Source organism: Micromesistius poutassou, assembly GCF_964030765.1.
Source record: "Micromesistius poutassou genome assembly, chromosome: 4".
NCBI classification, from domain to species: domain Eukaryota; kingdom Metazoa; phylum Chordata; class Actinopteri; order Gadiformes; family Gadidae; genus Micromesistius; species Micromesistius poutassou.
The window spans coordinates 17676177-17703865 of NC_140274.1; the positions used below are offsets into that span (position 1 = coordinate 17676177).

At 43.4% G+C, this 27689-nt stretch overlaps 2 protein-coding genes and 1 pseudogene across 3 annotated transcripts; 1 reads left to right on the top strand and 2 right to left on the bottom strand.

The window, feature by feature from the left end:
- The first annotated feature begins 1273 nt into the window (after nt 1-1273).
- On the top strand, nt 1274-4634 carry hdac12 (histone deacetylase 12). The gene is made up of 8 exons (XM_084466800.1): nt 1274-1417; nt 1768-1911; nt 2129-2288; nt 2462-2682; nt 3003-3153; nt 3554-3670; nt 3840-3982; nt 4123-4634. The coding sequence occupies exons 1-8, from the start codon at nt 1304-1306 to the stop codon at nt 4144-4146; spliced, it is 1074 nt and encodes a 357-aa protein (XP_084322926.1). The 5' UTR covers nt 1274-1303; the 3' UTR covers nt 4147-4634.
- A 727-nt stretch (nt 4635-5361) lies between these two features.
- Nucleotides 5362-8754, bottom strand: trmt9b (tRNA methyltransferase 9B; the record flags this gene model as incomplete). The annotated part of the gene is made up of 4 exons (XM_084466382.1): nt 5362-5544; nt 5635-6281; nt 8159-8332; nt 8601-8754. 4 exons carry the CDS (start codon nt 8752-8754, stop codon nt 5362-5364), a joined length of 1158 nt encoding a protein of 385 aa, XP_084322508.1.
- A 10866-nt stretch (nt 8755-19620) lies between these two features.
- Nucleotides 19621-21316, bottom strand: LOC311341557 (annotated as a pseudogene). The gene is made up of 5 exons: nt 21207-21316; nt 20760-20979; nt 20504-20695; nt 20008-20249; nt 19621-19735 (listed from the first exon to the last, which is right to left on the bottom strand). The product of its transcript is annotated as an uncharacterized misc_RNA (transcript).
- Between the last annotated feature and the right edge of the window lie 6373 nt (nt 21317-27689).

The window sequence follows — 27689 nt, forward strand, 5'->3', positions numbered from 1 at the left end:
TGTGTGTGTGTGTGTGTGTGTAATTGACAGGTATTTCTGAATGACAGGTTTGATGTAAAAATCCACCCTCCTCTCTATGGTGTTAGGTCAGAGAACACATGATGTAGACACAAATCCACCCACGCCTCACCACCCCATCCCATATGCATGTCTCTCTCTTTATCTCTCTCTCTCTCACACGTAAACATCTGTCTCACTCACTCTCTCTCACACACACACACACACACACACACACACACACACACACACACACACACACACACAAGCACGCACGCCCTGTCAGTTCTGATAACCTCTATGCACTATAAACACAATAGTTCAGTGACAGTTCAGTACAGTAGCTGCTTTTAATGGTGACTTTATGGAGGTTTTGTCTCTTCTTTATACAATAAAATACCAGATTAATTATCAACATCTGAGGCTCATATTTTTATTTTATTTACCGAGATATGTAGAGAATCACAGACTTATCCTACAAAAAAAAATATCGCTGACCTTTGTCCTTCGTCTTTCTAGGTTGATGTTGTCCAATTCAAAGACAATGTAATATCAAACAAATTAAGAAAAACTATTCATTTTTAGCATAGGCCTATGATGTGATTATTAAAAACAACTTAATCAAACTGACAAAAAAAACAACCTGCCACTATGTTTTCAATTTGTATACGTTTGTAAAGGCCTATGTTATGTTTTTAATATGTTTATGAAGCTAGCACAATTGTAGGTCTACAGTTAAACAAAAAAATACTGCTGTTAAACAAGAAAATAACAGAAATAAACATTATAAAAGATCCTCAAAGCTATAGAAACACTAACAGCTCTGTAGATGAATATCTTGTCTACCTGGCTTAGACCGTCTCTCTCCATCATCTCGTCAGTTAACACGGTGGCGTTTTAATGGGAAGTGGCCGTAAATCTCTCGCGCTGAGCAGAACATCCATCAGCGGCGCATGACAGCGTGATAGAGATGATTGAGCAGCACGCGGCCTCTCTCGAACCGCAACCGGGCGCCGACCATGATCAGAATGACCACGAACAGTCATACTTTGAAATGTAAAACTCAGAAAACCCTAATGCATATAAAATCTCCACCTTCGTTATACTATGAAAAACATTTGTTGAAATATTTGTTGCACCGAATTGAAATTCGGTATTATGTTATCGTCACTGATCACTCCTTGACACTAGGGGGAGGTGATGTCATGACGTTTTGAGTTGTAAACAAACGGAAGAAGATACATGACCGTGGGCCCCATGCTGTGTGATGTAAACAAATATATATTCAGCAGAAGTCTAGACTGAGATGAAGATCACTTACATGAGGCAGATCTTACCCAGTTTCTCAAAGAGACCCACGTTTCTGTTTGGCCATTTGGATCGAGTGTCATCCACATGCAGGGGCTTCCGCGCAGAGAAAGTAAGAGTCAATACCGTGGTAGCCTATGTTTTGTTTTGTACAGATACATTGTAATTGACCATTTAACAGTCTTGAGAATTAAACTATGTACCTATTTATGGTGGCAAACACAGCAATAAATTGAATTGTTGATACAAATATTGTATTGTATTTCTCTCCCAATCCGGATAGCCAACTGTCTACTTTATTCACTCCTATAGTTACATTGTTATATTTTTGTTATCGAGATGAATTTGGACTATTATTGTACTTTTATTCTGCCTTTACTTGCACCGTTTCTGTAATTTAAAACACATGATAATAAAGCTAATCTTTTTAGACTATATTAAATACACACCTGCACTTTCCAGGTGAGTCCTGACTCCAGGGGACTTCCAGTGGTCCACCACAGCAGGTATGTGTGTGACCTCCCACCCGACCACAGGTTCCCGATGGGAAAGTTTCCCCGGGTTCTGCACTTCCTCCTCAAAGACCAAATCGTCTCAGAACAGCAGGTGATAATGTCCATGTTCATAATATAATATACATGACCAGAATCACATACTGGTGGCATTTTACTTGCAAATGTTTATACATTTCATTGTTTATATTAAGTTAGTGGTTACTGACATAATATTATGTCAGTCATTATATAATATTATATATATATATATATATATATATATATTCTTTTTTTTAAATGTAAAATATTCAAATCATATATTCCCCCAGATTTGGACACCTGAGCTAGTATCTGAGGAAATATTGAGCTGTGTACATACTACGGAATACCTGAACAACTTTGTGAATGGTAAGGTAGAAGAGAAAGCCCAGAGACGAACCGGGTTTCCCTGGAGCAAAGGACTGGTGAGACGGTGTCGCTATGAAACGGGTGAGAATGCCCTCTGATACCAATGAATGACAGTAGGGAGTCGATTGATTCTGGTTCTTTCTCCCATCTCCCACTCACAATGCCCGTCTCTCTGTCCCTCTCCTTTTTCTTTCCCCATAGTATAGTTTTATATTCAGACTGTGGTGAATAAAGTCATTTCCATCCGTGTGTAGGTGGTACGTTTCTGGCAGCGGAGGTGGCTTTGGAGCGCGGCTTGGCTTGCAGCACTGCGGGGGGCACACACCACGCCTTCCCCGACCACGGCTCAGGGTTCTGTCTGCTCAACGACCTCGCAGTCACCGCACAGTACCTGAGGAACTCCTCTTCACGCCCCTCCTCCTCCTCCTCTGGCGCCGGGAGGAAGGTGCTAATCGTGGACCTGGATGTCCATCAGGTGACTCCACCTTGGTTTTCTTCCCCCTGTTTTGTATTGGAGAGTAGTGTATAATTGTATTGACGGTACGCCCTGTTTTGTTGACATGAAATGACATGAAATGGGCATAGGGACATTAGGATAATTAACTCACCACCAGCTTAAACTGTTACTTTTAAGAATAATAAGCAATCTTTAAACAATACTTTTTTTTTTCATAGTTTTAAATTGTAGGCATGAAATTCAGGAATTAAAGCTGGTTTTAGAGCAATAACTAAAGCGGTAGGAACTATAGTGAGTCTTGCATCTTGAGTTGTAAGCTAACCTCTGACTCCCAACAGGGCGATGGAACTGCGTTCATTTTTAAAGACGAGCCAGGGGTTTTCACGTTTTCAATTCACGGCGAGAAAAACTTTCCCCTGCATAAACAACGGAGCGACCTGGACGTCAGTCTGCCAGATGGAACTGAAGACGGGCAGTATCTCTCCACAGGTAAGATAGCTTTCCTACGGTTAGCAGGGCTCTATAATGTGATATACCAAGTTTAACTTCTCAAGAGGAACCAAATACTTCATATTAATGGGAACAGCACAATCACTTTTTACACACAGAAATACACGTTTACAGGAAATCTGGAAATTCTGCTAAATCACTTTATAGAGATAGATTCCCTGGATGGATTGAGTCATGGATTGGCTTTTATTCTTGAGAAACATTCTAGCTATTTTTATAATGGAGAAAATAGATGCAGTAGAAGTATTATTATTACAATAGAACTATATATAAAAAATAAAAATAGAATTCAGACTGTACATCTTTATTTAGTTTTTATTCTAAAACCATATTTGAATTCTAAAGTCTCTTTTAAATCCTTCTAACTGCATGTTTCCAGTTGAGGCCCACCTACCTGGGCTGCTGGACGCGTTCCGACCCGACCTGGTTCTGTACGACGCTGGCGTCGACCCTCACACTGAGGACGACCTGGGAAGACTCAGACTCACCGACAAAGGTGAGTGGGCAAGGTCATTTATTCAGGGAAAGGGTTGAATCTTCGTAAATAATGCTATATTTAAAACCGTTGTTTGGAGAGGTTCACTCTAAATCGCTTGCCGTTTGATCCCAGTTAAAGGGATCAAACGTCTAGCCGCTGTGTGGCTAACGTTCAGGGTTCTCCTCAGGGCTGTATCAGCGAGATCTTTATGTGCTGAAGACTGTGGTGGCAAGAGGCATTCCCATAGCAACAGTCATAGGCGGTGGCTATGCCAGAGATGTCGACAAGTTAGCCGTCAGACACTCCATCGTACACAGAGCAGCGACACAGGTACACACACACACACACACCATCTCCTCGAACGCTATCTTACAGAATATAACATTGGTGATATATACACTTTTTAAATCATTTATTTTTTCTTCAATCAGTCTAGGTATGAATATGAACTGCAATGTTTTCTGTTGTAGGTTTGGAAAGAATGTGGAATGTAAAAGTAAATGAAGGGGAGCCCTGAAGGTGTCCAAGTTATGTGCGTATGTGTATTTTTTGCAGATCCTTTGTGTTCTCCATCCGTCTTGAATTCTGATGGCTTTGGAGGAAATAAAAAAAAAATCATTAAAACATTGGAAACACTTTATTAACCGAAAAACAGACACACGTCACTTCCACGTAAGATTTATCACAGTTGGTCCAGGCAGGCTGTACTGCTGTGGGCGTGGCCTCTGGCCCATAGCCCAATCACAACAGCTGAACAGTACGCTCTCTAAGTGATGTCATCGACTAAAGCAGGGACACTTGCATCGCAATGCAAAGTTTTTTCACAGTAAATGAGGCAGTCGAGAACACGCTACTTGCTTAGTTTAAGTCGCAATGTTTTAAGTCGAGATAGGCAACCCGGGACAAATCACAAACACGCAAATCACCAACAGCAACATCAAGCAGGACTGGTGATGGTTTTTACGAAGTTTGGGAACCAGGTTACACAGATGTTTCGGAAGATAATCATTGGTTGGTGAACACATACAACATTCTAGAAAACCTATGAAGGAAGTTGGCTTCTCATGTTCACAAGACATGCAACCCAAGTGCATTTCTACGAATTGGCAGAGAAAATGTAAGTAGCAATTATAATTTCCTACTACAATCAACATCTCTAATCCTTTCTAGACCAAATGGAAGAGCTAAAAACACAGGAAGTCCTCTTTGGCTAACAACAAAATTTAAACCACTCTATTTCTAAAATACTTATGACGCATATAAAATTAGTTTGCCCAAAAAATGTACAGTAAACCCATAGTAAAAACAGTTGCACTTTGAAAGGAAACCCACTGGATACTTAAGACACTGCTTGTAAGTCGATAAAAGTAAATGCCATTTGATGCCACACTACAAATACAACTCAAAGGAAAGGTACAGGTACTACAAACAAAGGTTTGTATATTTCTATGAAGTCTTTGAAGTTGCTGCTTTCAAACAAAAGTTGAACCATGGGCTTTGTGCTTTTTGATGAGGCAGAATTTTTGAGAGGCTAATAAAGGAAATTAAAAAAAAAAATCAAGTATGATTGGTTTGTTATTACTGTCTGAGAACATAGCATGGCTTGAGTGTGTGGAATTCAGAGTGTGGTGGAACTGCAGACACTGGTAACTAGTCTGTCGGACGGGGAGGCAGAATGAATGCAACGAAAGAAACGTCAGGTTTTAAAATCAGATTTTCCACACCTGAATCTTCTCGGCCACGACGCACCAGTTGGCGTGGTCAAAGTAGGAGGCGATGACGTGAAGCTCCTCCACGTGTCTCTCTATCAGCTCGGCCAGCTCCCCCTCCCTGAACACGTGGTAGTACCTCAAACAGGACGCCCCCGTCAGCGCCAGACCCCCTTCCTCCTCCTCCTCAGGGCTCTCCCCTCCCCCCTGTTCGCCACTTCCACTTCCACTCTCCTCTCCGCCCACTTCCCCACCTCCCTTGCTCGCTGGGACCATGTCGGGCAGGGGTAGTGACCCGTACTTTGACACTATCGCCGCTGCTGGCGGCGGCGGCGGCGGCGGTGGTGGTGGTGGTAATGGGACGTCACTCGCCGTCTCCCTCCTGCAACCATCTTGTTGATCCCCTTGAAGGTCACTCAGCTCCTCAAACACGTCCTCCTCCAAACTGGCACTGAGGGCAGATGGCAAGAAGAAGCTGGACACCTGCCTCATGAGGCCCCGCCCCCGAGAGACCATGCCCACCTCGGGTGTCGCCACGGAGACACTCAGCTCCCTCGACGACGAGTGCGAGACCGTCATGCTGCCGAAGTCGAAGACTGAGTCCAGCGAGCGGGAGAAGAACCACAGCCTGGGGCTTTTCTGCTGGCGCACCTCCGCCACTGATGACGTGCTCCTTGCCTTCCTGTGGGCGTCGCTGCCGGTGTGGGAGTCACCCACACTCTGAGCGCCATCCCTCATTGGCCGCTGGGCGAGGGGAGGGTCTGGGTTCCAGGGGACGAAGATGTCCTGCTTCTCGAATTTGCGGTGCTTCTGTTCCAGCGCCCAGACATAGATCATGATGCGACCGCCGTCCCGGAGGCAGCGTGCCATCTCCCTGATGGCCCGCACGCGACGCTCCATGGTGGACAGGTGGTGGATGACTGCATAGCATGGAGAAATTTAAGGATTGAATTGTTATGGGATCGATTTGAAAGATTACTTGGAAAGCCGTAGAATAGAACGCCTTGAACGCCAATGAAAATGGGAGAGTTTTACCCAAACAGCGCATTAAAGACACAGGCCAGAACACACGCCAAAAACAAAACAGCCTCAGTAAACAGACATCCACAGCCAGAAACACGAATAAGTAAAAAAATATCAATAATGAAATATATTGCATGAAAATACATTATTGAATTATTATTGAATGTATTTCTTGCACTTAAATGAACAAAATTGTTTCTCTAGATCCCGCACGGCCCCATATTATATCATTTTAACAGCCACATGTCCCTTTTGGATCAGACATGAGAGAAAAAACTGTGGCTTTTTCCTGCAATACAGTACAATGCTTTTGGCCACACAGATCTACTTCTAACACTGGGCATTTTCAAATCGGTGGTTTGAAAAGCAGCCATCTGGCAATGATGCATCCATAACCATTGTTACTTGATTGTGTTTTTGGCAGCGAGTTTCGCCGCCGGGAGCCAAGAATTGATGGAATGATCACTGTGTCAAGGAGGGCTTCATCTCAATTTGTATGTTAGCTTCATCTCATCTTGTCTGCACAAACACTGGAGGGGACTTGAATAATATCACCAACGTATATCAAATTATGTAACAGACACACAGCCATTAATAGTAGCTTTAAATATATATGAATGAATCACTTTTAGACCATGACTATAGATATATTTTACAGAGCAACACATGCAGCACCATTCTTTCTCTGAAAATAGGCATAGAGGTATAACACTCCAATGTATACGCAACAGATCAGACCACTGAGCAGGATACTACATTTAGAAATAATTAATATGGGGGGGGGACAACTTCATTGTCGTCTCTGGTCAGTGAAGCCTATTTCAGAATGTTCCCAGTCAATTATTGGGATAACCTTTCATAGGCACCACAAGGGAAATTCACTATTCACACATGGAACTAAGCACTGGAACATTGCCGCCCTGCAGCCTTTCACACACGGCATAGCAGGGTCTGTGTCGTGCCAAATGATCGTCTGCCAAAGAAGCATTGCAATCTGCCTTTTTTGGGTTGGATTGGCTTTTACGTTTGAAAAGAACATGTAAAAAGGACTGGATTGGTTTTTAATCTAGGGCACAGAGCAAGTCAAATAATGCAGATTCATAAGGATAATTGAAAAAGACGACAATTGCAGATGGTCGTCAGACTTTATGTGCCTATCCTGGAAATATCACTGCTTTCATTAACAACGCAGCTATACCGGATGATCAGGAAATGTCACCAGGTCTGGAGTGGTGCAGATTTCACAGAATATCTCTCCCCTGCTCCCATTCAAACATGACGACTCATCTAGTCTGTTGGCTTTTGCTCATCTCGTCTGATAGATTAGTTTCATCACAAGTCATTTTAAAACGTGAAGGTTAATGTTGCCATTATCCGGCATTGCAAATGAACAATTAAACATTGTGTCATGCTCACATATTAAACTGTATAATTTTCACATATTTAAAAAGTACGCCATGGCATATTGTGCAGGGTAGCGAGTGTCATTACCCTTGTAATTGGTCATTGTTGGCTATAGTGTTTGCAAAAAAGGTCAATATCCGTGGTTTGCCTGTCCGGCGTCATTATGACTCATCTTTAATGATAATATTCATCTCAAAGCCAGAAATTATCCCCCAGAACTGTGCCGTCCTCAATATTGTCGTGGACACACACACACACACACACACACACACACACACACACACACACACACACACACACACACACACACACACACACACACACACACACACACACACACACACACACACACACACACACACACACACACCTGCGATAGAGAGGACTGCGTCGAAGACCCCGTCGCGGTAGGGGAGGTGCAGTCCATCACACACCTGGACCTCATGTCCCTGACTACTGGCGTACTCCACTAGAGGGCGACAGACGTCACACCCCAGGGTCACCACCTTCTTGTTGATGCCCAGGTACTTTCCATTTCCACAGCCTGCCAACGCAAACAGACACACACAACATCATCACAACCACAACACACATCAGTCATATTCTACAGTTAATATGCAAATAAATGTCTATAGCACTTTCCTAAAAACGCTTTGAATAAGAGAACAAATACAAGCAAATATTAATAAAAAGGCGCATTATGAAACTTATATAATGCGTTAATATATTTTAGATAAAAAAACGTTACAATGGAACTAGTGTACCATTGTACTAGCGAAGGTACTACCAGTACTAGCGAAGGTAAAACCTACCCACATCCGCGACCAGGCTGCCGGGCGGCTGGTCCAGCAGGAACTGTCGCACCTTGGGCCAGGCCTTGTAGCGGCTGTCATTGAAGTAGGGCGCGATTTTGTCATAAACGCGGTGGACGTGCTCCCTCTCCAACGCGCTGGCCGCCGCCTCCATGATGCTAGCGTTGTATCCACGCTCACGATGTAGCAGCAGCAGTGGCGCCCCCACCCGCTGGGGTCAGGGCGGGGTCAGCCCATCGCCGTCCCGACAACCCTGGGGAAAGACACACACACACACACACATATTATCACCAACTGAAAATCTGAGTTAAGTTGTTTGTGGCGCCACCCAGAGGTCATGGCGGGATATTGATGGTGGATTTATGTAAACAATACCACAGATCAAACTGGTGGTCACACGACCTTCTATAACTCACCAAACACAGCACGTGAATGGGTGTGTTGTCTAACTGAAATGTACCTGGACTAACCTCAATATGTAGTCTGAATATGGACTTGTATTTAACACAAGCTGGAACAGGGCAGTCAAAGTGGTTAAAGAAGAGTTTGATGAGCTCTCTCTCCACATGTTGAACTACCGTTCCTCTGCTTGCAGTCTGTAAAGGTCTTCATACCATCCGAGACCTCCCTCATGTTTTTCTCCTGGAACTTTCCTCCTCTAGCACTCCTAAGCAGCTTGAGTTTCTTCTCTCCTCATCTCCACCTGGTTCTGGTCTTCAAGGCCCTCTTGTTCTTGTTGAGAAGGCCAGTGTTAACTTAACTGTGTGGCTATTTATAGGAAAGCGTTTTTTCTACTAGTCGCCGCTTGCTTTAGTCATGTGACTGAAACTCCTTCAGGGTGACAAACGGCTTTTCCTTTTGGAATAATAGACAGACTGTCGATTTCTAGCTTAGTTTATCTATTGAAACATTTCCTTCAGTCACGCGTGTGTATTGATCACCTGAATCATTCAGTAAAGACGAGATGAAGTGCAACCATCGGATTGTGACAAGGTCACAACCAGCGGTTTCGAGATGTAATTCAATCGTTTTCCTTGACAACAGTCTTGGAAGGAAGGACATGAGGTCAGAGGATTGCCTCTTTTAAAAGTTAATCAATTTATATCAGGTCTTTTAACACATCGGCAGGAAAGGGTAAGGGGATTAAAGGTCCCTCCTTCCCTCCCTCCCTCCCTCCTTTCCTCTCCTCCTGCTCTCACAAACTGAACAAATACTTCCAAACGATCTCCTGTTTGCCACACGAGTTGTGTAACCGTGACAGCATGTATTTATGGCTTTGTTGTGGTGGATATTGGTCTCACTCGCACATTGACAGGATGTTCCACTTCACAAACACCACCTCCCTTCCTGACAAAAATACAATCGTTGAACCTGCCTATAAAAGTCCTACAAAACAATGACCTCTGGTAGCAGTAAAAAAGTTTGGAACAGAAAAGAGCTTATTGTTTTAGAAAGAGACAACCTGGTTTTACGCCAAAGATTCTTCAGCTAATTGGGATTCAAAGACCGCCTGCGGATAATCACGGTGGTCTATCTTTGCTTATTATCTTCTTCATCATCATCACCCCCATCATCTTCTTCATGTGCACTGTGTACAAGCTCAAATGTCGTGCAGGGACAAATCATTCCTTCGCTCTCCCTTCTGATTCCCTCATGATCTCAGAGAACAATCTATTCCATCCCACAAGTGCTGCTTGCTCAGCAGTGTCGAAGAAAATATGAAAACAATATATCAAAGACTTCAGTCCCATGGTCCCTGCATAATAAGAACGAGATCACAGACAGGCCAGCATCTGACAAAGCAGAGTTTAATCAATGTAATGAAGCAGATGATGTGACCTTCATGGGGGGGTGTTTATATTTATCACAGCAAACATCCCTTTGCATTCATTATTCTATGATAACTGGGACAATAGTTATCACACACACACACACACACACACACACACACACACACACACACACACACACACACACACACACACACACACACACACACACACACACACACAGGTGAGGACAATAAATCTCATACACACTCCCACACATACAGAATAAACACGCTCACACGACAGAGGAAAGGCACACTCACGCTACACTCCAACACCACTCTCTCTCTCACACATGAAAGGATACACTCACACAAAACCTCCCTCCCACTCACACACACTACTCATCTATTGAGGACATTATAATTCTAGTCTTGATCACACACACACACACACACGCACACGCACGCACACACACACACACACACACGTTACAAATTAAACTCCATCTTGTCCTCTCCATGGCACCAGTGTGTCCCTGTGGAGAATCAAACATCTCATCTCTGAAATCTATTTCGAGAAAAAGCACTTATGTAACCCTGTCGTACTCAAACTACAGTTCTGCAGAAACCAACATCTCATCCCTCAAGTCCAACACCTTGGATACTTCTCCCGGGACATTTGGACCAGCTTTTAGTGAGGCAGAACTGCCTCCTGGGGTGGCGTTCGGTTATGGTCATGGCCGTCAGGTAGTATTAGATAGCAGATAGAATTAAGTTAAAAGTGTATATCATCTACAATTAAAAAAAATACATATTGAAATTTTAACGACCAAATTACAACGTCTCAACCGGTCCCAACGGAGGACCGTTGGACCGGTTTGTCGTGTCGACGGCGGCGCGTTCGAGACACCCGGTCTCACACCTGATCCGAAAATTTGCATTTCTCACTGGTCGTTGGTAACCACAGATCCATACCATGACAGGACACACCATTACACAGCCATACCAGCCTAGTCAAAGTTTATCCGGTGCCTTGTTGGTGAAGGACCGAAGCGTTACAAGCCACATTATTTAACTAAAACACATGTTTAAGGAAGCACCAGCTTCTCTAAACACACCGTTTCCTGACGACCGGTCAGGTGTCCTGGTCCTACCGTGCATGGTGCAGATGATGTGTAGTCTCCTCGGTTCGGGTTGTTCGGCTCAACTTGTTCCCGTAGATGCAGCCGAGCGCCGTGCGCCACACACCTGCGTCGTGCACGTCAACAGCACCGTAGTCGCAAGACGGGAAGCCGGTTGAAGCTAAATCGTAATTTCCCCTTAAGGTTACGCTGTACCGATGAATCAGTAGTTTGAAGACAAACCTCGTTCCCAGGCGTTCCCATCTCAGAACGGAACGCCTGGAACGGGATGCTCCAAATGATCGTTATTGGCGAGAGAAGGGCGGGACTTGCAGTGGCATGGCTTTAGCGGCAAGAGGCGCGAGAGAGGGAGAGACTTCCGGTAGAGAGATATCCGTTCTATGTTTTGGGTATTGCGCTTTCCAATTTTTTGTAGAAACCTCATATGTATTCGCTTATCCAGGTTGTTTTTATTATTGTCATGTTCTTATTCTTCTCGCTCCGGGGTGTGTTAACTGGCGTACCCCGATCTAAGACCGGAATTTGACCGGGGTAACGCTAAAATTCAGGATCCTCTCTCTGCCTATTTGAGGACAGGCTCCATCGCAGCTGAACGCGGTGTTCATTGGCTGCAGTTGTCACGTGGCCACCACTAAACACGATTTATAAAGCCGCTTGGCCCAATCATATATCATCTGACATTAGCTCTGTAGTATGCATGTTAATATCACACTGAGCTTTTACCACATGGAGTGTAATAGTTGACAAGCTGTTGATTCAGAAATGTGAATTTACTCAGGAGATAGTTGTCTTTGACTGTGGGAAACGGTGACAGTGGGTGAGGGTTCAGGTTGTGTAAGTGTAATGGTTTAGGTTTAGGGTAGTTAGGGACTGTTCGTTATTTAATTTAAGACCCACTGGAGGGATTTTCGGACCTCTGATCACTTTATGCATAACCCCCCCGGCAATATCATTTTATTTTGACATGACCCTGACCCTGCAATCGACATGGCAGAATTAATATGACCCCCCCGGACAATTTATCAACTCAATATGTCACATCACAAATATTGAGTGACGAATGGTCAGTTATTAATATTTCACATCAATGGCATCGTGTGACGAACATCTGCTCTTTGAAAAAAAAAAAGAAGCCTATAAGTAAACTAGCAGGCCTAGGCTATTTACATGAAATAAAACAATAAAAGTCATTGTTTATTTTAGCAGGTATAGCCGAAGCTGACTTTTTTTTCTCTTTCTCAGACGAGTGTCAATTTGAGAGCTTTAACTACATGCTACCACCTTCCTCAAATGCATTGAAAAGGCTGTCGTTTGCACAATTTCACAAATAATCACCGCTCACTGAAAGAATATGTGAAGAATACGTATATTTACGGGTGGCATCCAAACAGACCGTGACGAAAGTTTTGACTGAAACTCTGGGGGCAGACTTTTGATTGTGAAGTAAATGAGCCCCAACTTGTGCACCCCAACCTTGGAACCAAGTGGGTTTACTGTTTCACAGTCGTCATTGTACAAAAGAAGTGGAACAGACACTTCCTTAGAGAAAAGAGGATGCTGTTTGCAATACTCACCATCATAGAAGTCTGAAAGGTCTTCATCATTTCTTTGCTGCCAGGTAAAAATTGCATCCAAAGTTCCAGGGATTTCAAGCAGTTTAGTCAAGAGAGGTTTTAATGGGACACGATAAAACACGTCTTGAACTGCAAACTGTCCCAGTAGCGGAGTCCCTTCTCTGCACATAGGAGACTCCATGGAAAGCCTCATCCACAGGGTGAATGAAGTTGCCTGACTTCACAAAGTACTGCATCTGTTTAAAGTCAGATTCTTACCCTTTGAATGGAGATGCAGCTTCTTCAAAATCATGGACAAGTTCTTGGACCTCTTGATTTGGACCACCCAGTTTTCCAAACAGACAAAGTCTTCCTTTGAAGTGAACCAACAACGTCTGAAATCAAGTTTGATGTCTGCTGGACAACAAAGCTGACTGTGCTGTACGTTTGTGCTGATTTGGACTTAAGGGATGCCAAATACAGGGCAATGCGCTCGATGGTTTCTGGTCTTAACCCATCCCAGTAATCATCGTCCTCATTTTCTTCAGTTTGAGCCTCTAACGGATCTGGAATTTGTGCATTCTGCATTTCAGTATTTATGGAAACGGAAAGGCTCTGCATAGATACTCTTGTGGCCCCAATTCTGTCCCTTGTTCCGGGACAGTATGCTGAAGAATATGTCTTCTGAAAGACTGCATGTAACCAAAAGTCTGCCTGCAACCATTTTTACAGCACTGAAAGAATGTTGATGAACTATTTATGCCATGTACTGCTCTCAACAGACCCCTGGCATGACCGGGTATTACTTGTCTGCAACGGAAGCGTAAAAATAGATCAAATTATAGGTTAACGGTAGGCCTGGGCAATAAAACAATAAATTATCATATCGTGATAGACTTTTGATCAATATCAATATAAAACATGTTAAATATATATCGATAAGAGGCTGGACCACGGATTTATCAGCTGGGTTTGTTACACAAACACGGTTCCATACTTATTTACAATATTTGAGTGTTTTTCATTGTTGTATCCCCATTGGAGTATTTATCAATAAAGAACAGTGGAAGGTCATATTAAGTGTTAAACTGAAGTGTTTAAATCCAGCATGGTAATAGTCTTTTTAGGTCATTAAAATTATCAATAGTTATCGATCAACATGATCAAGTTATATTGTGATATGTCTTTCAGCCATATCGCCCAGGCCTAGTTAACGGTAGGTTAATGTAAAACATACAATTTCTATCAATTTCATTTTAATGATATTATTTTTGCTAATGTTTACCACTTAAAAAGTTAAAGTATTGTACTTGGATGGTATTGTGCAACAATCACATGTTAAGCCCACTTTGATGTGAGATGGAAATGTAGTGCCGTTTAAAGTAAAATGCATCACTCTGGTGCTCTTTGACAGGCTAAATCTGATGAATGTTGTGCTCTAAACAACTGTCAGTACTGTCTATTTTCTGGAATAATTTGTTGACAATGGGTCACATGACATGAAAGCTAGTGAATAAAAATTCATGGATTTCAACAAAATTTGAATATAAAAAATGAAACACTATAATCTAATGTAGAGAGGTGTATCCTCCCCATTACTGGAATAAGCAGCACTCCCTTTGTAGCCGCTCAAAGTTGTATCCTTTTAGGCCACCGTAGGGAATGTGGGCGGTCCTGAACTTGTTTATATGACAGGAGAGCGTGCTCGCCTCGTATCGGGGCGCGTACATAGCAGGAGAGAGGCTAATTGGCTGGGTGAAGAGGAGACGCTTTGCTGAACCAACAGCAACGGCTCAAATCACAACGTTTCATATATTGAATACATTATTTCTATATTATATCATTTTGAGCGAATCCTGTGAGCCGGGGAAGCACGGACCGGCTCACGCACACAGCAGCTGACAGAAACGGCTCTACTCACATCCATTTCATGATGTTACTTTTAAAATAATAAATAACTACGTAGGCCTAAGGTTAATTACCGCAGTTGGTGTCCGGTTGGATCTCCAACAGACATTTATCTGAAATGTCTTCTTACTAGTTTCACCTGCAGTAGGAGGACGGTAAACACACACACTGACTTAAATGTATAGTCTGGGTTTAGGGTCACTTAATAAGCATCTCAACATTGTGTCTCAATGTTGAAAAAACATTACCTTTAAAAGTTTATTCAAGCGACTCAAGCTGCCACTCCCTTAACTTGTTTTTAACAAAGTTGTCCATCTCTAGAATTAAATAAATTAAGATCAGATTTTCACAAAACTCATTAAACACGTGTACAGTCACTGACATAGAAAGCTGTATTTTTACATCTGTTCTATATTTTGATGGACTGATTATTGGACCCATTATTTGGAAGGACGAAACGAGAAACAAACGAAGTGAGAAGTGGCGATTTATTTAAACAGGTGACGAAGAAGATGGAGGAAGCCGGTGTCGTGCCAATGTAGATACCCCCGGCCGCGGGCATGCATTTAGTGGAAGTACACACACTACGCTTCGATTTCACCCCGTTCACCCAAAGCTGAATTAAAAGTACATGTTTTTCTAAATGTTGGTCATCAACGAGGTTGTAAAGTAATAACTTCGGGCACATCTGTCAAAATAAATGTTTTTCTTCCGACGCGTTGACGATATATTCATTCATTGCGCCGCGGCCGAACTGACGGGGATATTTTCTGATATTATGAATCTTAAAGACTGCGTCGGGTTCTCCGACTCCCTGGTACTTCTACAACAAGTAATAGTAGTAGTAGTGTGTGGGTTATCTCGGCCATGGTGGAGAAGGAATTGTGGGAAAGGAACTTTGGCTTTGACTCTTTGAAGTCCAGATTGAACTGCGACATGGAGGAGAAAATTGTTGCCGTATGCGGGCTCCCGCCGCCGGAGGAGGGGCTGCTCTGCCACCAGAGGACATGACCGAGAGGTCGGAACAATGGAGCGTCTGAGAAATAAAATGGTCCCGAATTGACAGCTGTCTACTGAGGACATCTTTCTCGAATGCCGCCTGAGTTTGTTGTTGCTGGTGACGTAAAGACGTCAGCCGGGGGCTCTATTACCACTAGTTGAAATGGGTACAGCGCCACCTATCGTACCGGGGTATCTCTGGTCTTGGCTTCATGATGACGTTCCAACTAAAGCATTGGCCCGTTGGCCGGTCGCGAAATTTTTTATCATACTATGGCCACGCCAATATCCCGAAAAGACACACCCGCCTCTATTTCTGATTGGTTCGTCATACGCGCTTTTACTAGCTTGATATTAGCTGTTAGGTTTAGGTTTAGGGGTTATGGTTAGGGTTAGGTTTAGGGGTTAGGGTAAGGGTCATGTTTAGGGTTAGGGCTCTTTTGTGACGCTCTCCAATGCTCACAGCGAGGGTACCTAGTAGTGTCCTGTTGAGATGCATGCAACCCGGCCAATCACAGACAGAGTAGGGCGGGTCTTGGCGTGGCCAGGCCATAGTAGGGAAAAAAATATTGCCACGGACAGCTAGCGAGCCAACTGTTCATGCAGCTAGCGTTACTGCTAGCTAGAATGTCAACCGTAGCTACCCACCATAGATATAATATACCATAGATATAATATATCTATGGTGGGTAGATATAGATATATAGATTTATTCTACTTCGTTTAAGAATGCTTGATTCTGATTGGCTGGGAGGAGGGCATTAACCCGGCAGGTTGCCCGCTGACTGAGCACAGCGTCATTGTATTTTTTTTCTATCACAGAAAAGTCAAACATGAGGTTCATTGTAAAAATAAACCTTGTTTAAAAAAGTTTCTAAAATGTGTCGGAAATCTATCGGACGGTCAGTCGATACATGTTTCGCAAGCGAGATACAATGTAGCAACTACGTTATTAAACTAGTGATCAGATGCAGCCTTGCTATAGAAACTAATAAGCTACAGCTGAGCTAACGGGGAGCATACCTATGATCCCCGGGTCCTATGTTCCCCGGTCGCGACTGTGTTTTTCGTAGGCGGAATCCGGGAAAAGTTCCGCCTCAAGTGCTAGGATTGGACAGGCAAACTCACACGCTGACTCCTAACCCTAACCATAACCCTCACCCTAACCATAACCATAGCCGTAACCCTAATATTCATGATTCTTCCGGATTCCACCTACGAAAAATTCGCTAATGTTATTCACCGTAGTTCTAACTGTGTGTTCACACCGCACTTTGTCCCATTTCGCCTATTCGCGCGAATCTGTCGCTGTGCATTTTTGTGTGCATTCGCGGGGCGATTTTTTTTTTTGCCTGACAACGGTCATTCATGCCAATTCATTCTCATCAACCATGGCCGAGATGTGTGTCTGTACCTGTTGTGGAAGAGGGAGAGCCCGTCGTTTATGGGTTAATAATATAATCCGGAGGCGCACACAGCTTTGTGCCGTGATATTATATATATTGTATATATTATATGATATAGATATTTATATATTATATGTAGATATAGAGCGGGAGTCGCAAACGGCAACAATCACTTTCTCCTCCAAGCTGCGGTTCACTGAACGGTTGAACGGTGATTGGCTGTTTTACGTTACTTCACCCAGGGAGTGAACTGATTGGCTGTTACGTGACGTCACCCAGGGAGTGAACTGATTGGCTGTTACGTGACGTCACCCAGGGAGTGAACGCTGATTGGCTGTTTTACGTTACTTCACCCACGTTACCCACAGGGAGTGAACGCTGATTGGCTGTTTCAACGCGAATGCCGCGAAGAAGTTGAAATATTTCAACTTATTATTCGCGCCGCGAATCCACGTGAACGCGCTCGCCGTTCACGTGGAAAAATTTCGCGCTGTCAATCAAATCTTGTCGCGCGAATAGGCGGAAAAAAAAATTGCCCGATTCGCGTCTCCACGTTCACTTAACATTGAAACGTGTCGCGGGGCGAAGTAAGGGGGACTACTTTTTGAGGGAGATGAACTCAAACAGAGTATACATTTATTAAGCATGCAATACGAATAAGAAAAAGCAGAATTATTAAAGTATTTTAATTGTTTTATTATGTTGGCAAGCAAGAAGTAGAATAAACGGGGGCTGCTTAGGCAGCGTGGGACATTTTTTCCATCCTTTCTACCTTTGACAGAGGAACTTCATACACTGTCAATGGCCACATTAGCCGGGGCAATAGACCAAACTGCAGACACAACAACTTAAGCTTACCTGGCAGCCCTGACTTGTCTATCTTTGCAATACCATGTCTAGTTTCCTGTCTCAATCCTTCAACCTGTGCCTTATCACTAAGGCTTGCATCATACCACCTTCCCAGACTCTTCACTGGCTTCTCCAGAACTGTAGGCATCACCTCTTCATTTATAGCAAACTTCTTATCTACTACCTTCCCTTTAACGATTGAGAGACTCCTAGACTTACTTGGCTTCACCTTCATTCTAGCCCATTGCAGATTGCTATTTAACTTATCCAGCAACCTGCTGGTGCACGGAGCGGTTGACGTCATGGTTGTCATGTCGTCCATAAAAGCCCTAATTGGGGGGAGGCGTGGCCCTCTCTGCAACTTCTCCCCACTCACTACCCACTTAGAGGCCCTGATAATGACCTCCATCGCCATTGTGAAGGCGAGTGGGGAGATTGTACATCCCGCCATAATTCCTATCTCGAGCTGTTGCCACCCTGTGGTGTACTCGCCGTATTAAAACAAAGTTGAATATCCAGAAAATAAGCTTTAACTAGGCTTTTAATACTTACTGGGATTCTAAAGTAATCAAAGGCCTCCCATAACAGACTATGTGGTACTGACCCGAAGGCATTAGCCAAATCCAAAAATACAACATGCAGGTCTCTCCTCTCGCGCTTCGCTAACTGAATTTGGTGCATTTTACAATTTTTTTTTTAACCTGATAAACAAACAAGTTGACAGTATGCTTTTTATTTATAAAAGACGTAGGCCTATAAACAGTGGTGAAAATGGCCCCAGGTAGCCTACTTGGTACAACCACCATTACTAACCAGTAATCAGACCACAAACCAGAGTCAAAGCTTTATTGTCCATTCCAAAATATGTGCCAGACAAATAGAGGAATTGAAATTGCGTTTGTCTCTGACACGGTGCAATAAGGAGACAAGAATACAATTATTTTATTTTACCTAAGTAATATTGACAATAAATTAATTCTAAATAGAGCAAAAATAATTTTGAATAGTGCAAAGGTGAGGCAAAACAAAACGGTATAAATAAAATAAAGTTAAAAAAGAAATGGATTGAAATGTGCAATATGAGGAACATTATGGACAGGTTGGCCCTCTGTTCTTAAAGGTCCCATGACATGCCACCAGGTGTGGTGTGATTAGCCGTTACAAGCCGTTTTGAAAATCTGTCTCTTATGCCATCATAGGTGGGCGTGTCCATCTAGATGTGTGCCTCCTGACGTGCGGCTCCCAAAAATTGTAACCTTCCGTCGAGGTGACGCAGCAGCAAGGGCTGTGATTGGTCCACTCACTAAAACCTGACGCAGAACCAAAACAGGTTCATGACTGTGTTCAAGCATCTGGTCGTGGTCGTTGCGTTGCATCGACGTGGAACCATAATCAGCCCTTTGGGCAGGCTGTGTCCCCAGCTCTGAAGGCAGTGTTCCTGGCCCCCAGCAGCCCACAGACCTCTCCTGTCAGCCATGGCTTCTGGTTAGCCCGGGTGGTGATGGTTCTGTTGGTGGTCACATCAGCAATACATTTGCTAATGTAGAAGGTGACAGTGTCCAATGTCTGTGAGGTTGTGGTAGGTGGCTGCCTGATTAAACATCTCCCAGTCAGTGGTTTCAGCAGTCCTGAAGTGCAGCAGAGGCCCCCTCTGGCCACACATGTGGCTCCTTTACTTTGGTTTGGTTTACTTTGGTTAGAGAGATCGATAGATTAAACTTCCCCTGCCATATAGATCAATCATTGACGTCAAATTCAGATCCAAATGTATTGATATACCCACCTTCAATTTTGACAAGCCAGTCATCGTAGTGGAAAATGATTTCCTCCTCTTCATCCCTCTTATTACTGCCTTCAGGGCTCCATTCAGTTAAGAATAGGCCTCTGAAGATCTGCCTTGTCAGTTGTCCTCGGTGGTGCAGAAAATTGGCAGAAATTGCTGCCAATTTGCAGTCACAAGGTCAAAAAACTGACCACAGGCATTCATGCCAGCGGCATACTGCTGAACCATACTGGGCACTCTGATGAGATTGTTACACTGTTATCTTTTCTGCATCCATTTACAAATGAAGCAATGACATTCATTGATGACATACATTCATTAAACAGTCCACACACACACACACACACACACACACACACACACACACACACACACACACACACACACACACACACACACACACACACAAAATGAAATGTCTGCATTCAAAACGTAACATTTTTTCTGCCATTACACTCTATAGTATGTTATGGTATTTTCATTCATTCTTACCCATGGAAACAGTAGTTGGCCACCACCCACTCAGTGACCTGTGGCACCTCATGCAATGTTGCTGTGTAAAATGTGGGCACCCCGCAGTCCGAGACCCAGTCCCCACAGGATCCCTTCAAGCTCTGCAGGTACTCCTCAGTGCGACACGCCTTCAACTTTTCAAAATTAACAAAGAGAAAAAAAAAGCTTTGTCTTCAATTTGCTGTGTTGGTATGCTGTGCAATAATGCAAATATCTACATCTTTATATGAAAAACATTTTTCCCCCTTTCTCCTCATCGAGCAGCACCCTGCGCTGATTGGCCACACATGAGCATGTAAACAGCCCTGTTAATGGACCTGGGCCCAGGGCCACCGTGGGACACCGCATTGTAGTACTTCCGATGCTCCAGGGCATGAAGGTCAAAAGAAAAAAAAAGGTCATTCGGGCGTCCCTTAAAGACCAAGAGGGTTCCCTGAATCGCCATCATTAGGAGTCTGTAAAGCAGAGCACAGGGGAAAAGTCGTTTGATAGTGTGGATTAAAGGGAAACTACATAACCAGAACAGGGGAAAAGTAATTGAAACTGTGGATTAAAGGGAAACTAGATGACCAGAACAGTAGAAAAGTTATTGATAGGGTGGCTTAAAGAGAAACTAGATAACCAGAACAGTAGAAAAGTAAAATACAGTAACACATTACTTCAAGCAGCATTTGGACTTTACCTTTGGAATTCCCTCCTGGGCCCACTGTAGTCATCCGCCATTTCATTCACAAATTCAATATGTGGCTCTCTTTGCCACTGGAGGGGCGGCTCGGCACAGAGCAGGCACATATTTCACATTGATGTGAAATATTAATAACTGACCATCCGTCACTCAATATTTGTGATGTGACATATTGAGTTGATGAATTGCATAAAGTGATCAGAGGTCCAAAAATCCCTCCTGTGGGTCTTAAAATAAATAACGAACAGTCCCTAAGTCAAAAGTCCCTTGGCCACTTAGAAAAGGACTTTTGATTGATTTAACTATGTTGAATCTCTAGCATATATATTTTAGGCTACATAATTCAGCCATTAATGATGATGATGATGAAGATTCTCTACGACCAATTATTGTGATGTCATAGAAGGGCATCTTACGTCACAGTTACGTCACAATCGTTTAACGTTTCTTTATTCAGATGCAGTTTGGTGAGTGGAGGAAGAAGGTCAGCTGAACTGAAGTTAAACATTTTAATTGTGATTAATGTCTATTTATTGTGAGAAACTTTATGTTGTACACCGTTGACGTTGTGTTAAGTGTGAACCATCGCTGAACACTGAGATTGGTATTATCGGGTCAAAGCGGCCAGCTACACGACGCACTTCTCGACCATTTCGTGTGCGTCGACTTTCGATATCTTTTTTTCGACAGGCGCTTTACTTTATGTAGAATAAATATAGTGTATAATAGGCTAGTTACTAATAATGAAGTTCATTTATTAAGCAACTTCAGAAAAAAAAAACATTGATGTGAATGTATTCTTGTGCGTCTTATCTATGTGTTTGCGCTCTGTCTCCCCTTTGCCAATTACAGAGTATTGCGATCACGATGGATACTTTTGAGAAATTGAACTGCATTGGCGAAGGTACATATGGACAAGTGTGGAAGTGTCGGAACAAGAATTCCCAACAGCTTGTTGCCATCAAAGAGTTTCAGGGCGGCGATCTGGATAAAAATATCAACCGGGAACTGAGGCCCATTACGGTATGAAATTCTTGCTCCACTGAGTGTTTATAGGAGATGGTTGTGTGGCTTAGCTCTCCGTCTGAGGAGCCACGTCCGGATGGCCTCATTTGATTCAAAGTGATTAATAATTTTACAACTAAATGAATCCCTCAATATATAAATATATTCTTAACTTACATAATAAAATAATACACAATCGTCCATCTGCTCTATATCATAGGCCTACTGGAAAAATAAAATAATATGTTACTCATATATGTGCATTTTTTAAGTCCCAAAATGTTTTATGGTTTTCTGTTGAACAGACTGACAGAGTGGCAAACTCTACGGCATCTTGGAGCTTTTGGATCACAGCATCTTTGACGAGCTGGAGGCCGCAGAGCGGGGTTTGGATAGTGATGTACTCAGGGGACACACCTACCAGATCCTGCAGGGGGCGCACTTTCTCCACAGGAAAAACGTAAGCAGTCTTATCTTTTACTTCAGTTGCATGTTGCCATAATGATATGCTGGCAAAGCTGAAAATAGGAGCAGAAAAAGTCCTCCCTTTGCTCCACATAATGAGTCAAATGATCAGTCTCTGTTTATGGTTAAGAGGCTGGACTTTTTTTTTTCTTAACCTGCAATCCCCAATCTGGATGTTAACTAAAGAAGTGCTTTGTGTGTTTTTTCGTTCACTGTCAGACCGGTGGATGTTTGGGCCATCGGCTGCACCATCCTGTTCATGGCCAAACGGCAGAATCCTTTTTACGGCAGTACCTTTCTCGATCTGGTCCGCCACATGATGGCCACTGTCGGTAAGTAATTATTATACCAATAATTATTATTTTGTTATTGTGATGATAGGATTTACATTTCTTTAAAGCAATTAATCCTTCAATTAGTTGTTGTAGATATATGGTACACACTCCCGCTTCTTTCCACAGCAAGCACATTTTTAGGTTGGATTCTTGTTCAGAGATTGCTGCTGTGGTAGACAGTGTAGTCAGACCTTATTTGAAACCTTTAATTATAAAGACCTGAAACACTTTTGTGCTTGTGTTTATTTGTGACTTCTTTTCTCCTTCCTGTGCCAGGGCCTCTGACCGAGCGACAGGAGTGTCTGTACCTGGCCCAGTGTAACTACCTACCTCTGGAACAGCCCCCCTCGGAGCTCACAGAGAAGTACATGGTGCCTGACGAGCAGCTGGCTGAACTCATAGAGGTAAGCAGAAGAGCCTTCAGAGGGAATTAGGGGATTAAAGGACCTTCTGTTAATGTGAAGTGTTCTATTCAAAACCTTCTAGGCTTCTATATGTTTTTAGATTTTAGGAAGCCATTTCTCAATGTGGTGAGTCATTGGTGTGGCCAGCAGCATTAACCCAGAGATCCTTTTGTGTTTTGTTTCAGGCATGTCTCCAAATGGAACCCTCCGAGAGGTCCAGCTGCTCTGAGCTGCTCGGCCAGGATTATTTCTCCTGGGACCATTTCCCTGACAGGTAACACACCTGTGAGGGATCTGTGAACTACCTAATTGTGCACAATTGTGTTTTGCACAACAGTGTTACTAGTGCACAGTAGTTCCATCTGTGTGTGTCGATCTTTCTGGATCTGCCAGAAGTTTGAAGGGTTCTCGTTTCTATTATATTTCCAATAAAGGTTCACCAAAGAGATGGAGCTCATGGTCCAGAGAGACCGTGAATGCTGCGTGCCTCCTCAGACTGGTACCCAGCCAGCCTCCACTCCTTCTGACGACTCCACACGTCCTTCGGTAAATTGACCCATCCACACATGTGAAGTGTTTCCGTCAAGTTCTCCACTATTTTGCCTGCAAATGAAACATGTTTCGTGTTTGACATTCTTTATAATTGTCTTCTCAGCAGCAGGCTGTGAATGTGGAGGTGGTGACCCCCTTCAGTCAGCCCCAGGATGAGAGCCAGGACAAGCCTCCTCAGACCAGAGGTATGTCTGAGGAGCCCCAGGACAAGCCTCCTCAGACCAGAGGTATGTCTGAGGAGCCCCAGGACAAGCCTCCTCAGACCAGAAGTATGTCTGAGGAGCCCCAGGACAAGCCTCCTCAGACCAGAAGTATGTCTGAGGAGCCCCAGGACAAGCCTCCTCAGACCAGAAGTATGTCTGAGGAGCCCCAGGACAAGCCTCCTCAGACCAGAGGTATGTCCTCCCCAGGTTCTTGTGGTCCTGGCTATGCTTGTCATGTAGTAGTGGATACAAAGTGAATGGACACATCACTGTTGAAGTTATACAATTGCCACTTATTGCAGCAATGTGTAATAATCACTTGTTTTACGTCGCTTATAATAGATTTAAGCCGACAGTATACATTGAGATGACCATGTGTTAGTGGACGTTCTTTCCCAGTGTACCTAGTTGAGATCCTGTAATAAACTATGTGAAATTACTATTTGATCTGAACTGGGCTTCAGTCAATCAGTCTAAAGTCTATTTTCAACCTTCATTTTAAGGGAATGAGGAGCCAGCAGAGGAGGTGGAGCTGAAGAAGAAGAAGAAGAGGGGCTTCACAGCAATCTTTCATGCATGTCTCAAAATGGTCCCTGCCAACCGGTCTTCTCAGCAGCAGGCTGTGAATGTGGAGGTGGTGACTCCCTTCAGTCAGCCCCAGGATGGGAGCCAGGACAAGCCTCCTCAGACCAGAGGTATGTCTGAGGAGCCCCAGGACAAGCCTCCTCAGACCAGAGGTATGTCCTGCCCAGGTTCTTGTGGTCCTGGCTATGCTTGTCATGTAGTAGTGGATACAAAGTGAATGGACACATCACTGTTGAAGTTATACAATTGGCACTTATTTCTAGCCTGGAAATCCAGACCCACATTTAGAAAGCTGTAGGGTCTGGTAACGAGTAATGAAATGGCCCAACTCGAGGGGCAGCACCAAGAATGCATTTGAAAATATCACTGCACGTAATTGGATAACACTACAACCAATCAGAAGAATACAAGGGGTGATGTATCCAGAGCCCCATTCGCTAAGCTACCAGCGGAGCTAACCGATAAATTAGACTGGTAAAACAGCAAAATCATCCTTCTTGCAAAGGAAAGCTATGAGTGCCATCTTCTGTTCCTCTTTTAGAGGAAAAGCCAAGTTGAACTCTTTTATTGTAGTGGCCAAAGCCGCTTCAAACAACTGGTGTTCATCCATAGCAATCTTGCAATGTTTACTGACAGATTCCGTAGCAGCACTGTCGTCATCTGTTTAGCTTGCTTCTGGCCCACCTATATCAGATACACCAATGTGATTGGTTAATGTTCAGATCCAGGGGAATCGGGGAAGTTCATTACTCATTCCCAGAATGACTCACTGAGCAAATTCAAATTGTGCTCTCGCAAGAACTCTGGATTTCCAGGGTAACTTATTGCAGCAATGTGTAATAATCTTTTGTTTTACGTTGCTTATACTAGATGTAAGCCGACAGTATACATTGAGATGATCATGTGTTAGTGGACGTTCTTTCCCAGTGTACCTAGTTGAGATCCAGTAATAAACTATGTGAAATTACTATTTGATCTGAACTGGGCTTCAGTCAATCAGTCTAAAGTCTATTTTCAATCTTCATTTTAAGGGAATGAGGAGCCAGCAGAGGAGGTGGAGCTGAAGAAGAAGAAGAGGGGCTTCACAGCAACCTTACGAAGAGCTGTCAATGCCGTCAGACGCCGCTTCAGCTCCCACTTCTCCCCTACGCCGGGCTAGGGGGACCAGCTCCCTCCAGCGCTGAGGGCTGTGAGGCTAACAAGCCACAGTGTTAGCCTCACAGCCTTCAGCTGCCAACCGGTCCGGCTGCTCTGCCCAGCCTCTGGCTCCTTGGGTTTCTGGGATGACTGGTATCAAGACAGCCTGGCCTTCTTCTGACGACTCCACACGTCCTTCGGTAAATTGATAAATTGTGTTAACATCCCCAGTCCCCGGCGCCCGGAGCAGCAACACACCGGCCGTCAGCGGGGCCGTGCCTACGGCTCCCCGCAGTCCAGCAGCTGATGGCTTGTTGCCCAAGCAGGTAACCTCTTCTGTGGGTTCGCATGGGGCCCTTCAAATCCCTTTATACTGCAGTGAGCCATCAATAACCGTGGCTACCAGCGGAGCTATGTCCTCCATCCCAAGTCCAGCAACCGGTGGGGTTTACTCGGTGGTCACTTAAATGTCTGCAGTATGGTTCCTAAGCGAGAACAATTAGAACATCTGCTGAATAATTCTAACATTGACTTTTTGGGACTCACAGAAACCTGGCTATCCTCCTCATCACCTGAAGCTGCCATAACAATGCCGGATTATCATGTTTTTAGGAAAGATAGGGACCATGGGAAAGGTGGGGGGGTTCTACTGTACGTCAAAAGCACTCTTAACTGTTGCCAGATAGAATTACCTGGAGAAATCGATTTAGAATGTGTTGCGGTAAACATCTCCCTTTCTGACAAAATGTCCTTTACTGTCATTTACATGTATCGTAAATCCTCAGCTAATACAGGCTTTTATGATCAGCTCAAGGCTTTACTTAAATCATTCAATCACAGAAAGGAGATAATTTTGGTCTGCGATTTTAATGTACATTGGGACAATAAGAAAGACAGGAAAAATTTTAAGATAATTACAGATTCTTTTAACTTAACACAATTAACTGACCAACCAACCAGGATAACAAACGCCTCTAATACTAGAATTGACCTGCTGTTTTCAACCAAGCCAGAAAGAATCATTAAGATTCACAACCTTTTCACAGGACTATCAGATCATAATGTGATTTTCTTTTCCCGGAAACTCAATAAAAATCGAGTCCTAAATTCACACAAATATCTGATGCAGAAATCACCAAATCATAACTTCATCCCTAAGAACCAACAGCAAAAATATCGATAAAGCTCTCAGGGAATTAGAATGGGATAATCTAATTTCCTGCGATGACATAAACCAGAGTGCTAACTCCTTCTCTCAAAAAATGAAGTCTTTCTTGTCTTTCTCTAGGACAGGGAGCTCTAGGACCAGGCAATCCAGCTCCCTTCCCTGGTTTAACAATGAGTGTCTTGCACTGTTAAAATTTAGAGATCAGCTGCTCAAAACCTTTAAAAACTAAAAAAAAAAATGAAAAACTGGTCTAATCATTGACCGTCAAAAATTCACATCAGCACGAAATAAAGTAACATTAGAATTACGAAAATCTAAAGCCAATTTCTTTTTAAACATAATTGAGAGTGCAAAGGGAAATTCAAAAAAAGTGTGGAAAGAGATGAATAACTTAACTGGCCGACAGACCAAACAGAGCAGTAAAGGACTGGAACTAAACATAAAGAATCAATTGGTGAACAATCCTGTCACCTTAGCTGCAGAATTTAATTCTTTTTTTATAAATTCAGTTCAAGAAATATCTAGTAAAATATAAAGTCTGTTCACTGCACCTGACTGTATTTACCATCCAGTCAATTGCGAACAGCCTGTTTTTAATATAACTGAAATCTCTGATAAAGAGGTAA